The sequence below is a fragment of the Equus asinus genome, chromosome 2, assembly GCF_041296235.1.
Source record: "Equus asinus isolate D_3611 breed Donkey chromosome 2, EquAss-T2T_v2, whole genome shotgun sequence".
In the NCBI taxonomy this organism is placed as follows: domain Eukaryota; kingdom Metazoa; phylum Chordata; class Mammalia; order Perissodactyla; family Equidae; genus Equus; species Equus asinus.
Genome location: NC_091791.1, coordinates 125,683,259 through 125,697,151, shown reverse-complemented (window position 1 = coordinate 125,697,151; position 13,893 = coordinate 125,683,259). Strand labels below are relative to the sequence as shown.

Below are 13,893 nucleotides of genomic sequence, written 5' to 3'. Positions count from 1 at the left end.
TGTCAGATACGACCTCTTCTAAGCCCTATAACACCACCACTATGATATAATTCCAGTTCTACCAAAATAAGGAGACTGAAGCTCCATGAGGTCAAGTGGCACGCACAAGGTAACAGAGTTAGAAAGTGGCAATGAATGAATGATCTAAGGGAGTGACTGAATGGAGGCGTGGATGGGCGCGCCGGGCAATGGTTCGCGGAGTGCAGTGGGTACAGACACAGTGCACAGCGCCCAGGACCCGGTCGGGGAGGGCGGGCCCAAGCCGGTCCTCGGCACCCCTGGGCCCAGGGGAGAGCAGGCTCCCAGAGCGCCGGCGAGCTCTGCCCCCGCCGCGCAGGCCGCCCCGCCCCCGCCCCGCCCCCAGCCCGCCCCGCCTGGGACCGCAGACGGCGCCCGGCGGCGGCGCGAACGGCAGCGAGGAGGGTGGCTCCGGGCTTGTTGCTCACCGCGACTTCCCGCGCAGGGCCCGGCCGGACAAGGACCCGCAGCCTGGGCGGCGCTGGAGGATGCGGCTGCGGCCCCGGGCAGCCACAGCGGGAAGCCTGGCGCCCTGCAGGTAGGCGCTCGCCCGCTCGGCGGGCGCGGAAACTTGGGCCGAGTTTGCGGGCGACGCGTGGAGAAGGGGCGGGTGGCGCTGCTCCAGGGCGCCCCTACCGACCGGCCCGGGGATGGAGCGCGCCGGGCCTCGGTCGAGGTGGTGTGGCTCCTAACTGCCGCCGGCCCCTGGCGGGCGGGCTGCCGGGTAGGGGTCGCGACGCTGCCCTAACTTCCCTCGGACTTCGAGGCTCCCGGGGCCCGGGAGCGCTCTGGAGCTCCGCCGGGGCCCCGGCACCGGGCTGGCGAGAAGGAGCTCAGGCCGAGCCCTCGGGCCTCCCGCGGGGCCCGGCTCACGTGGACTGCCCGCGCGGAGAGGAGGGGGCGGGGGAGCTGGGCCTGGGGGGCGGCGGGCGCTGAGGCGCCGCGGGGCCCTGGACGCGCCCTGCTGGGACGGGACAGCCCTGCGGTTTCCTCGCTACGGCTTGACTCACCCTCTGGCTGCAGCCCAGGCTGGCGGGATCGCCCTGAGGCGGTGGCTGCCTGGACTCAGGGGCCGGCCGCCCCCTGCTCCGGACCTCCCGCCAGTCTTTGGGTGTCGGTCCGTGGGGCTCGGTGCGCGGGCCTACCTGCGTGCACACGTGTGCAGGGGCCCGAGCGAGGGGAGAACGCAGTTCTGGAGGGGGGTGTGTGCAGACGTGGGCCATGCACGTACTTGCAGGCACGGGTTTGCATGCGTGGCGGCGGCCTGTGTTCAGCCTGCCGGGGTGCACGTGCGCCCCAGCGCCTGCGGGCAGCGCATGGGGACACCCGGAAGCCCGCGGGGTCGGGTGCGGCGGCAGCCCCCAAGCCAGCTCGACTGAGGGCCCCAGGCACGAGAGTTATGGGCGGGGCAGGTAGAGGAAAGGGGGTAGAGGCCGACCGCGCGACCCTTCCCCCTCCACTGGAGCCTGGGCTGCCCTTGGTTTGGTTGTGGCGTCTGCAGGACCCAGAACCTCAGCTGGGGGATGTGTGAGAACACAGGGAGGGGGCCCGGTTCAGCCAGGAGAGTCCAGACGCTGGCCACAGCTGGGCAGGATCACTCTCTTCTTCCTGGTCTTTCCCAGTGTCATCCGGAGACCCACCAGGAGGTGGACAGGGAATTGGGCCAGGGGCTGCATCTTCCCCTGCTGCTTAGGGAAGGGCTAGGACAGCGGTGGTGGGCTTTTCTCCTGTACCCTGCCCTGGGCTCTGGCCGAGGTTGGTCCTCCTAGCCCAGCCAGGGGACAACTTGGTGGCCCAGAGGGTGATGTGACCGTGTTCCCTGGGGTCCTGCCCTTCTCCAAGCCATTGCTTCCCTCCTCAGTATGTGTGTGTGTCAGGGAAAGAGGCACCTACATTTTGGCTACTGTCTTGGGTGGGGAGGGACCTCACGTGAGGGAGTGTATAATAGGCTCTGCATCTCCTACTGGCAGGTGGTAAGGTCACCCTCATACCCTTCATAGTCTTCTGCTGCTCCCTGGAGCCCCCATCTCTCCCCCAAAGAATCCTGAGGGTCCCAGGTGGCCTCACCTCTATTGGCTGGGTCCTGGGGCGTGTCTCAGGAAGTCTCTGGGGCAAAGGGCACACAATGAGCAGAGCCCAGGAGAGAAGGACTCCCGGGGCTGGAGGTGGCTATGGAGCAGGCCCCAAGGAGCATGTGGGGGAGGGGAGACGAGCACCAGCACTTAATTAATCCAGAGCTCCCTGAAGACAGAGGCGGGGGCTCAGCACCTCAGAGCCATACAACCCCTTCTTGCAAAGTTGCTTTCAGCAGGCTGGGGGCTTTCCCTCTGGAATGTAGGGTCCCTGCCATAGGGCATGCCCTGATGCCCCTTCCTGTCTTCTCCGGAACATCCCCTGCTCTAGGCTGACCTGAGGTGTCAGATTCTGACCAGAAGATGAGCCAACTTTCTTTCTGAGGGTCCTGCCTGGCTTCCTTAGTGTAGTTAGGCTGGGCTGGGAGTAGACATTGGCCCCCATACTACCCTTGGCTTTTCCTGTCCCCAGAATGTGCTGTCTAACTCAGCCTGTGGCTGTTGCTGGCCACCAACCAGAAAGGAGGAGGGGCTCCAAGGGTGGGCTGGTCTTGGCTTGTTGGTGATGGAAACCTGGGACACCTGGCCCGTGGCCTAATCATAGCAAGATTGAGCTGATTCATCCTTTCTAAGCCACCTGAGGGTTTTGGGGAACAGGGTGCTGAGGAAGTAGAGGGCAGGTCAATGTGGCCCTGGCAGACTGGCCTCAGATGACCCCTTATGAGTCATTGGGTGCCTGCTGCCTTGAGGAAACCCACACTTGACCTCTCTAGGCCTGGGTCCCAGACCTTGCTTGGCCTTGTTTCAGGGCCTTCGTCTTTCTCTGGCACTCAGTTTTTCCATCAGTACAATGAGGGTAGTTGCCAGCTCTGTGGCCCTGGGGTTTCCTTCACTGGTATTCACATCCTCCCACCTCCCCACCTGCTTGTCCCTGGTGCTGGGCCTGGAATAGCCAACTGCAGCTGAAGGGCTGGAAGGGACACAGGCTCTCCTACCAGACACTTTTGGGATCTTCCTGCAGGGCCACAGCACCATCTGCTGGACGGCCTTGGCTCTCCTGCTGGGGGTGGGGCTTGAAGGAAGCACTGCCTCCAGCCACTTCACCTTGGAAGCCGCCCTCCAAACCAAGCCCTGCATCAGTATCACTCCTGGGACCTGGGTTCTAGGCCTGGCTCTGCCGTTTTTAAAAAGACCGGCAAATCAGAGAGATCTAGAGGGCCACAGGAAGTCGGAATTTATGATCATGCTGAGTCCACATCTTGGCTGCTGTGGGCATCTTGAGGTCTCTGTGGCATCTTGGAGTAAGAGCTTGTGGTGGGAAGTGGGGAGCCTGCCTCCCGGCCCATCTGTTTCATCAGTGAGTTTGAGGTGAATGGGTTTCCTCACCTGTATATGGAGATAGCCAAGTGAAGTGAGCCTGACTGCCCTGCAGTCTGAAACCCCAAGGGAGGGGTCTTAGGAATCATGTGGAGGAAATCTGAACAGAAGGAGCTCCTGGAGTGGGTGTGGAGGGTATGTATAGGACTGCAACACAAGAATTTGTCAAACAGAGGTTCTGCAGCTTCAGAAATGGACTTGGGAAGCTCTGCGTTGTTGGCTCGTGCCTTGATTCATTCGTACTGTCTTTATCGAGCACCTGCAAAGTGCCCAGCTCTTAGGTGTGACAGTGAGCCCGTGAGAGTAGCAGCCCTGTTTGCCTATAGCCTCTTCTGACAGCCCCTGCCTCTCTCCCTCTCTCTCCCAGGTCGGCAGTTGAGTAGCTGGGGCCGCGGAGGGCTTGAAGCCTTCACAGTGATGGCGGAGAAGAGGCCACTGGGGACGCTGGGGCCTGTGATGTATGGCAAGCTGCCCCGCCTAGAGGCAGACTCCGGGCCTGGGCACAGCCTGCCCACCTCTGCTGGTAACCAGGACCCCTGCAGCTACAAGGGTGCCTACTTCTCTTGTCCCGTGGGGGGTGCTCCCAAGGCAGGGTCAGAACGATTCGCTTCCTGGACCCCATACCCACCCTTGTACCCTACCAGCATGGCAGGACCCCCACTTCGGACAGACAGTCTCTTGAGCAACTGCCTGCTCTACCGCCCACCAGCAGAAAGCTCTGAGAAGGTACAAGACTCTGGCCCTGTTGAGCTCCTGCCTTTCAGTCCCCAGGCTCATTCCTACCCAGGCCCACCACTGGCTGCACCCAAACCTGTCTACCGCAACCCTCTGTGTTATGGGCTTTCCCCTTGCCTGGGGGAAGGGCCACCGAAGAGACCACTAGATGTTGATTGGACGCTGGTGACTGGGCCCCTCTTACCCTCGGCCAATTCCCCTTGTTCTCTGACCCCAGCTCCTGGAAAGGGCCAATCCCTGGATGGCTCTTTCTTGCGTGGGGTGCCAGCTGGGGGATCTGGCAAAGACTCCTCAGTGAGCTTCTCTCCATGCCAAGCATTCCTAGAGAAGTATCGGACCATCCACAGCACAGGCTTCCTGGCCTCCAAGTATGCAGGTCCTTACTCTGGGGACTCCAAGCAGGCATTGTCCGAGGGACCCCCGAGTCCTTGGACCCAGCTGGCCCAACCCCTGGGACCAGCCTGCCAGGATGCAGTGCCGACCCACTGCCTGCTGCCTCACCCCCCGCAGGCCCTGCCTTGCCCTCCAGCCTGTCGCCACCCAGAGAAGCAGGGCAGCTATAGCTCAGTGCTCCCAGTGCAGCCTCTGGGAGCTCACAAGGGGGCTGGGTACCCAGCTGGTGGACTGAGCAGCCCCTACCTGAGGCAGCAGGCAGCCCAGACACCCTATATGCCCCCAGTGGGGCTGGACACTTATTCCTACCCCTCTGCACCCGTCCCAGCACCCTCACCAGGCCTCAAGCTGGAGCCACCTCTCGCTCCACGCTGCCCACTGGACTTTGCCCCCCAGACACTGGGCTTTCCTTATGCGCGGGATGATCTCTCTCTCTATGGAGCATCCCCAGGGCTTGGAGGGACACCACCTTCCCAGAACAGTATGCAGGCTGTTCCACAGCCCAGTGCCTTCCAGCGGGCGTGCCAGCCTCTACCTGCCCGCCAGCCGTGCTCAGAGCCTATGAGGCCTACGGAGAAACCAGTACAGGAAGCCGAGGAGAAGATATGGCTGCCCAGCTGCAGGAAAGAGCAGCTCCAGCCCCAGCTTGATGAGCACCTGGGGGCACCCATTGTCATCGGAGACAGTCCTGTTCCCCGCACCCCACCAGCTCTCCCTCCCTGTGCTGAGGAGCGCCAATCTCTTCCACAGAATGAGGGCATGCTGCCACCCAGCTCTCCACCCATGCCTATTATCGACAATGTCTTCAGCCTGGCCCCCTACCGTGACTACCTGGATGTGCAGGCACCTGAGGCCACAGCTGAGCCTGACCCAGCCCCAGCCCCAGCCCCCAGTGAGAGCCATGACAAAGACTGCAAGGGAACCCTGCCTGCCCAGGAGGCCCCCTCCAGGGCACACTGCTCACTTAGGGAGGAGATGGCACTGGACTTGAGTGTGAAGAAGCCAGTGGCAGAGGCTCCTCCTCTCAATGTCCCTAGTCCTGTGGTGCATGCCAAGCCCACTGTAGCTGTGGATGTGCCGGGCACAGGGAACACAGTCTCAGACATGCCAGGTATGGGGAACACAGTCCCGGATCCGCCAGGCCTGAAAAAGACAGTCACAGAAGCACCTGGGCTACCTGGGATGCCAGTGACCACAGAGGCCACCCCGAGGACCAACTTCCACAGCTCCGTTGCCTTCATGTTCCGGAAATTCAAGATCCTCCGGCCAGCACCCTTGCCTGCAGCTGTGGTCCCATCTGCACCCACCTCAGCCCCTGAGCCTGCACAGCCTGCACCCACCCCTGCATCTGTGCCCATTGGACTACAGATTCTCACCCAGCCCTTGCCTGTGGCCTGCTTCAACCTGGCACTGCCCAGCCCTCCAGCTGTAGCCATGGCCTCCCCAACCCCTGCTCCAGCTCCGTCACCTGCTCCAGCTCCGGCTCCACTTGCAGGCCCTGCTCCAGCTTCTACCCCCACCACAGCAGACTCCCCAGAGCAACACTTTGCAGGACTGCATGCGTCCCTATGTGACGCCATCTCAGGTTCAGTGGCCCACTCTCCACCTGAGAAGCTGCGTGAGTGGCTGGAGATGGCTGGGCCCTGGGGCCAGGCAGCATGGCAGGACTGCCAGGGTGTGCAGGGGCTGCTGGGCAAGCTGCTATCCCAGCTGCAGAGCTTCGTGTGCACACAGCAGTGCCCCTTCCCCCATGTGGTGCGGGCCGGCGCCATCTTTGTGCCCATCCACCTGGTAAAGGAGCGGCTCTTCCCTCGGCTGCCGCCTGCTTCCGTGGACCATGTGCTGCAGGAGCATCGCGTGGAGCTGCGTCCTACCACGCTGTCGGAGGAGCGGGCACTGCGGGAGCGGGCCCTGCACGGCTGCACCTCACGCATGCTGAAGTTGCTGGCGCTGCGCCAGCTGCCTGACATCTACCCTGACCTGCTGGGCCTGCAGTGGCGTGACTGTGTACGCCGCCAGCTGGGTGAGCATGGGGCAGCCCCAGTAGCCACCGGAGCTGTGTGAGCGCGTGACAGGTGTGTGAGTGGTCACAGCTAAGGGATTCCAGGGCCTCTGGAAAGGGCAGGGGAGGCCCAAGAACTGGTGTCAGGGGAGGGGCTGGCCTCCCAGGGTGGGCTCTATGGATCCCCATCGCTCTTTGCCCCCAGCATCACTAAGAGCCTTCAAAGTCCCCTCTGTAAGCCTCTGAACATTCCAACTGCTCTGTCTCCTTGGAAACTCTTGACCTTCCCTGGCCCTGCACCTTCCCAGAGTCCCTCTCCTCCTCTGCTGTGCCTTCTCCGTCTTTGGTACGGTCTTCTCCACCTGAGATCATTTCCCCCTGTGTCTGTGTCTCCCCTCTTCTGAGCTTGAGCCCCAAATAACTGACTGCTTGCTGGGCTTTTTGTACCTGGTGTCTCTCTGACCCTTAACTCCTCCCAAACCATACTCCTGGGCTTTCCCTTAAGCTTCACTTCCATCCAGTCTTTCCCATCTCAGTGAATGGCACCCACTCACCCAGCGCCTCATTCCTGAACCCTGGCAGGGGTCCCCCCCACACACTGTTACCTTGTGAATGTGCACAATCCTCCCAGGGATTTACATTCCCTGAAGTGTGCCCGTAAGTCGGAATGTTGTTTTGTGGCACTAAATGATGTCTTGTGCATATCGTTCTCCAGCGTGCTCTTTTTATGGCCTGGAGCATTGTCTCCGTCGGCTCAGTTAGCCTGACCTTGCTCTCAGGAATGGCTGCAGTGTTTCGTGGTGTGGACAATCTCACTTCTTCAGCCAGGACTTTGCTGATGGTGCCAGGTGGTGTCCGTCACTGCCTCTGCTGTGTTAGAACACCTGGCATCGAGGCCCAAGGCCCGCCCTGTAGTCTTTCTCTCCCCGCCCCCCAGCCTTCCCACCACCAAGCCTCTGTCCAGGCTGTCTCCGTAGTGTTTCTTGTCCCCTCCCCTCCTGGCAGCCTTGCCCTGGGCTCTCCCCGTGTCCAGGTTCCAGGTTGGGGTGGAGAAGGGGCCCGAGGTAGTGAGTGCAGATGTGGAGCTTGAGGTCTGGAGGACAGCATTGCTGCCCTCTGAGCACTTAAGTTGGGGCATTTGTCCCAATGAGGTGCAAAGAAAATGCAAGTGTGAGCATTCCCTTCCTGAGTAAGAAAGTGTGGGGGTGTGTCAGGTGTCACTCAGAGGGCCCCCCAGCCCAATCTCCTCCCCGTACATTTGGGTGGTCTGGGCCCAGAGAGGGACAGGTCCATTTCTCCTTCTCCTGGGCTGCCTGCTGGGCCGTGGGGCCCTGGCACTTCACAGTCCCCTCCTGCTCCAAGTCTGCAAGAGTCTGGGGCCTGATAAGGAAGTGACTGGGGCCCAGCTTCCTGCCACTGGCTGGAGTTTGGTACCTTCTCCCCCTCCCTCCCTCAGCTGTGGGTCCTCCCCGCTTCCTTGGGGGGCTGCCCTCTGTACTGTCCTTAGACAGTAATCCCCTGGCAGCCTCCCTTCCAAGCAGGCGTGCTCTTGATCAGGAGCCCTCTCCCATCCCCTCCGCCTCTTCCTCCACCCCTCTCCCTCTGGGCGTTGCCTTCAGGCCAGTCCCTGCCTGGGCTCTGGCTCCTGCTCCAGCTCTGGGGCTGGAGTGGCCAAAAAATGATGGTACTCTAATGTGTGGCAGGCCACTTTTTCTCCATGCCTCGATTTCCCCACCTGTACAGTGGGTCTTCGGATCAGATCTGGCCTGTTTGGCCTCTTTCCTCTTGTCCTTGCACCCAAACAGCTTCTGAGCAGTGCCCTCATTAGACAGAGTTCTGGTGTCACCTGGGGAGAAGCACCCCCCCTTTTGGCTTGACGGTCTCTGGCTAGTGGTTACATGCGGGGAAGGGTCCTGATGTCTGTGACCTTACCTGGACTGTCCTGGCCCAGGACAGAGCAGAACCACTGGTGTAGACAGCTTTGGAGGCCAGGAAATGGGACCTGAGGGTCTCAAGGTCTGTAACCTGACTGTGTTCATTTTCCAGGTGACTTGGACACTGAGGCTGGAACTGTACCCTCCTCAGAACCCACCATGGCCAGAGATGAGCCAGAGAACCTAGCCCTGGCTTGGAAGTCACCTGTCCCCAAGGCCAGGAAGCCGGGAAGGAAGCCATCAACCCCTGGCCCAGAGAAAGCAGAGGCAACTGCTGGGGGAGCGTCCCATGGTGCCTCACCTACTCCTGCTGCCAGTGCCAGCCCACCCGGCCCCACACTGAGGGCCCGCTTCCGTAGCCTGCTGGAAACTGCCTGGCTCAATGGCCTGGCACTGCCCACTTGGGGCCACAAAACCTCAGGACCAGACCGGCCCACGCCCCACCCACAGCTGTTGGGCAGCCAGAGCCACCACCTGTAGCATTGGTCACAGGTGCTGTCTGGGAGTCACGCTCCCTCCCCCTCCCTTCTTCGGCTGCCTGGGGTCAGGAGTGGACATGCCCTTGGAGTTCCTCCAGCTCTCACCCTGCACCCCCACCCCCAGGTTGGGCTGAGAGCCCCTGAGCTTTTAACTTGAAGGCCTTTGTTAGAAAGGACTCCTTCCTATTTCTTCCTTAGAGAAAATGTGGGCTTTGGAGTCCAACAGATGTGGGTTTGAGTCCTGGCTCCTGTGTTCCTTGCTGTGTAACCGGGCAGGTCACCTCCTCTCTTGAACCCTCTGTTCCCCATTTGTAAAATAGGACAACGCAGCCTACCTCGCAGGGTGTTGTGGGGGTAATGCCTAACACACCCATTATGGTTTGCTCTCTGCTCCCTGCCCAGGACAGGGGCCTAGATCTCAGCCAGGGTCTAGAATGTGAGGCTGAGGCAAGCAGAACCTTCCTCTAGAAAGTCTGTGTATGTCATAGGACTTGGTTTTCTCAGAGTGGTACATTGTACGTGTGTGTGATTCACACTTTCTAGGGTCATCCCCCAGAAAGCCTAGGGCCATAGCCCCAGCATTTGGGGTTGGGCCCCAACCCCCAGCCGGGAGCTCCCTGAGGGAGCCTACCCCTCCCCTTCCCCATGACAGGGGGCACAAGGATACAGCCTGGGGCTGGCATCCTTGTCCTGGGCCTCCTGCTCTCAACTCAGGAGGCCCCAGGCCTGTCCTGAATTGACACCAGTGATTTTCCTGAGCTGCCTCTGCCACATGGTGCATTATCCTGAGAAAGTTGTGTGTTTGCTGGAAGCCAAGCAGCTGCAGGGACTCAGGGACTAGAAGGGACAGGCTGCGCAACCCCTCAGTTCTGGGAAGTCTCTGAAGAGATGTACTGAAGACCCTGGCACTCCCCAAGCCAGAACCCCATCAGCCAGCCTGCTGTGGCTTACCTCCTTGCAGAGTGCTGAACAGCTGGAGGCTTGCAAACTGGGCCTTTGGCCCATTTAAGGTTTTGTAATAAGGCTGTGGGCCCTGGAGGCAGGCCATTAAACATTAAAGCATTGGGGTTGTTGTTGGACCTGGGGCTTGGCTGTGTTGGAGGAGGTGGGTCAGGGTCAGCTTGGTCTGGTCATCACCAGGTGCCTAGCCCTCTGCCCACAGGCTGCAGCTCTCCCTGTTCCTGCCCCCGAAGATGCTGGGGCTCTCCACACCCTATGCCAGCTGGCTCTGGCCAGGTGGGCCCTTGTCACATGCCCACGGGGTAGCCAGTTACCTGCTCAGGGAAAGCGCCCCCCTTTCTCGGCCTTAGCCCACTGCCCAGTCACCAGGCCCCAGCACATGCCCCTCTCCCAGGACCAAGGGTGTGCCCGCCAAAGTCTAGGTAGAACAGAAGCTGTTCCCCCCTACCCATGTTGGTGACTGCATCCCAACAAGGGACGGCCCCTCCCACACATTAGCTGGGCTAAGGACCCCTGCAGACACCCTATGCCTGCTGAGCTCTTTTCCCACAGAGGTTTGTTCTCAGGTCTGCTGAGGTGGCTTCCTGGATGTGGTTTCACATTCCATCTGGGCCAGGAGCCAGTCCGCTAGGGCTGGTCAGACCTGCCTGGCATTGACCCTAATCTTTGTGGGTTTCACTGAGCCCAATGACGCTTTTCCTCCTGTGCCTCCCAACAGCTGGAGCCTGGCCTTGCATGGGGCAGGATCTAGAGTGCAGCTGCCATTGTCCCAGTATTGTATGCATATGGGCCAGAAGAGGTCCCTGGCTTGTGAAAGGGACAGGCCAGGAGATGGGCAACTCCAACATATTATGGCCACTGCAGCCACAGAACCTGAGAGAAGGGCACTGGAAACTCAGGAGGGGCCTGTCTTGCCTGGGGATGAGTAGGTGTCCTTGGGTCCCAAGAGGTGCTGTGTGAAATGGGTGAGCCTTGAAGACAAGTAGGAAGAAGTAGGTAAAAACAAGTGTTGAGTGCCATCTGAGCCAGGTGAACAGCATGTGCAAGGGCCTACGGGTATGTTTGGAAAAGGGAAATACCCAGGTGTGGCTGGAGTGCGGGGAACTAGCTGGAGGAGGGGGAGGGGACAGGGCCAGAAAAAATGGCTCAAAATCCAATGCAACTCATTCAGTCCTGCAAGCTGGAGAACAGAGGGTGTGGTCCATGTGAAGTGCCAAGAGTTTGAATCACCTGAGGCTTGTGTAGGGGAAGAGGGAGAATCCCCCACCTTTCCTTCTGGATCTTATGACTGGTCAAATAAAGCGACATAAGGCAGGTTAGCAGAAGAAAATAAAAGTTTAATTACATGCATATATGGGAGAAACCCTGGAAAACTGAGTGACTCGCCAAAATGGCCAAAGCTGCCACCTTAAATACCATCTTCAGTTAAAGACAGGTGGAAGTTGGGGGTAGTGGTTTGGGATTTCAGAAGGGAGGAAGGCAATTCACACGGAAGTGGAAATGCAAATATTTGTTGAACGAGTTTCTGCTGGGCCAAAAATGGGCTGCCTGGTGCCTTTCTATCACACCTATTTTACATTATACTGTAGTTACCTTATGGTATTAGCTCCTTCCAGGAACAGGCCTTCTATGTTAAATTCTTTTAGGTAGTTTGGGGGAAGGTCAAATGTTCTTCCTGTGTCTTCTGAGCCTTTATTATCTTCAGCTCAAAATAATCCGCATGCCAGAGTAGCACATCTTGCAGTGGCCTTCCTTGAACCCCAGTGCTCATTATTCCTGTTATGTTCCTATCCCACCCTGGGGACCCTGCTGCTCTCCCACCTTAGCTGCTAGGAACCCCATCCCCACTCAACCGGGGGACATGGAGACCAAGCCAGGAGGCCACAGCCTGCTGGGGGCAATATCCAGTGTTTGTGTCCCTTCTTATGGGGTGCACTTGGGTGAGAGACTCTGGGGAGACTACAGCTCCCCTCTTCCCCACCCTTGTGTGGGTGGGCTCCCATCTCTGGAATCTGACCAGAAGGATGGGACTGCCCCTGTCAGAGGCAGGTCTGAGTAGTCCAGGCCCAGTCGTACCCTCAAGCAGGGCTCCTGTGTTTGTTTTTCCAGCTAGCCAGTGGCCTCAAAGCCCCTGTGATGTCTAGGTGACCGATGTCCCATCCCACTGTATCCCCTGCTCCTGAGGGGAGTCTGGCTCCAGCCCTGGAACTTGGATACCTTCGTGTTGGAGGCCTGTGTCAGGTTCCCACACAGCGTGCCCATGGCTAGGGCAGCTACCTTGTTGGAGGCCCCAGGCCTGACAGGGCTCCCATGCTCCTCTATTCTGTTCTATGCATGTCACCTGTGCAACGTTCCTGATGAATCTGGGCTCTGTTAGCTTCTGCCAACTCAGCTGGGAAGTTGCTGACAGTAAGGAGAATAGTGCCACCCGGACTACGTAGGGAGAGGCCTGCTTTGGGGGTGGGTGGAAGAAGGCCTGAGGCAGGATGTCTGGGGGCTCCTCCCTACTTATCTTCCCTTCTCTGTTGCCCTCAAAGAAGGCAGTTTTCTCCATGTCTCCTACCCCGCCCCAATCACCCACCAGTTCAGACATCTTGTGCACAGCGGCAGCCAAGGCACGCCAGCACATGGATACACCCAGCCTGTAGCTCCTGGGCCGTGGACCTGTGAGTCCTGTCCTGGATGAATCTCCTTGGCAGATTCTTTAAGACAGCTTTGTTGGGTGTCCTGGGCTGGGCTAGGCCCCCTCCCCACAGCACCGACATTTGTTTGTCAAGCCTCAACAAGACAGTGGGCTCAGGGCAGGGATATGGTCTGGTGTGAGTGGACAGGGGTTTGTCAATGGTGTGCGTCTCCTCAAGCTCTTTGCCCCTGTGGTCTTTGGGCATGATGCCCCCCATGTTTAGGTGCCTGCGTATAGCTACAAGTGCCTCCTCTCCCTCAGGCCGGTGTCAAGGCATGTATAGTTCCAGGAAGAAGCCCAAGTGCAAAGCCAGGCTTGGCAACGTTCCCCAGGGGCTGACAGCCCCAGCCAACCAGCCGTGGACCTGGGCTCCCTCCCCAGCCTGCCTGGGCCCAGCTGACCTCTGTCTGCTTCTGGCCCCTCCTGTGCCTGCCATGCTCTCAGCTGAACAAGACTGTCTTGCCTAATTCCTTGACTATCCTCAACAGGAAGTTTATAGAGCCACTTGGGGGCATCACATCTGTCTACGAGGCTCACCTTGGTAAGCCTGGGTCAGGCTGGAGGTAGCCAGGGGTCATGCTCTCCTGCTGGGATCGAGTCCCAGGGCCTCCCATCAGTCCTTTTCCAGTGAACAATGGCCTGGTGGGCAGCTGCCCCTTCTCCCCTGCAGGGTACCTGGACGGGGTTTGGGGCAGGAAGGTCAGGCAGGTGGTCTGTTCCTGCACCCCTCCCCCCAAGGCTTGTTGGAGCCCACCCCTGCCTGCCTCCCCCTCCTGCAGGGGCTGATTTGAGGATCCCAGGAGGGTAGTGGGGGTGGCCTCAAAGCATTCTCTCTGGCCTTCAGGCCCTGGGAAACCAACAGGGCCTGGGCTGGGCTGGCTTGTATCTCACACAGCTGTCTCCCAAGACCTGGGGCTGCATGCCCTGTCCCCGGGTAGTGGAAGGAAGAAGCAGAGTTTTGCCTTCCGGGTTCAGATCCTGGTTAAGCTCCTGCCGTGGGATGTGGTCAAGAACACAGACTGTGGAGTCAGACAGCAGGGTTTTGAGCCCAGCCCTGTCACTTGGTCATTTAACCTCTGTGCTTCCCTTTCCTCAGCTATAAGATGGGGTACCAGTGCCTGTTTCCTGGGTACTTGAGAAGTACTTGCTTGTTAACATGCGCTGAGTTCTGGAGGAGGGGACAGCATTGCATCTTCATCCCTCTGAGCCTTTGTTTGTTCATCTGGAGAATGGGGCTGCT

At 59.6% G+C, this 13,893-nt stretch overlaps 1 protein-coding gene across 2 annotated transcripts; it reads left to right on the top strand.

The window, feature by feature from the left end:
• Window positions 1-371: 371 nt before the first annotated feature.
• Window positions 372-11,320, top strand: C2H15orf39 (chromosome 2 C15orf39 homolog). Of its 2 annotated transcripts, none has more exons than XM_044764476.2 (3): window positions 372-556; window positions 3,835-6,618; window positions 8,644-11,320. In XM_044764476.2, the coding sequence occupies exons 2-3, from the start codon at window positions 3,885-3,887 to the stop codon at window positions 9,009-9,011; spliced, it is 3,102 nt and encodes a 1,033-aa protein (XP_044620411.2). In that variant the 5' UTR covers window positions 372-556; window positions 3,835-3,884; the 3' UTR covers window positions 9,012-11,320. The 2 variants fall into 2 exon arrangements, with proteins under 2 accessions (XP_044620411.2, XP_070353751.1); XM_070497650.1 differs by having other exon boundaries at window positions 376-556; window positions 3,835-6,670.
• Window positions 11,321-13,893: the final 2,573 nt, after the last annotated feature.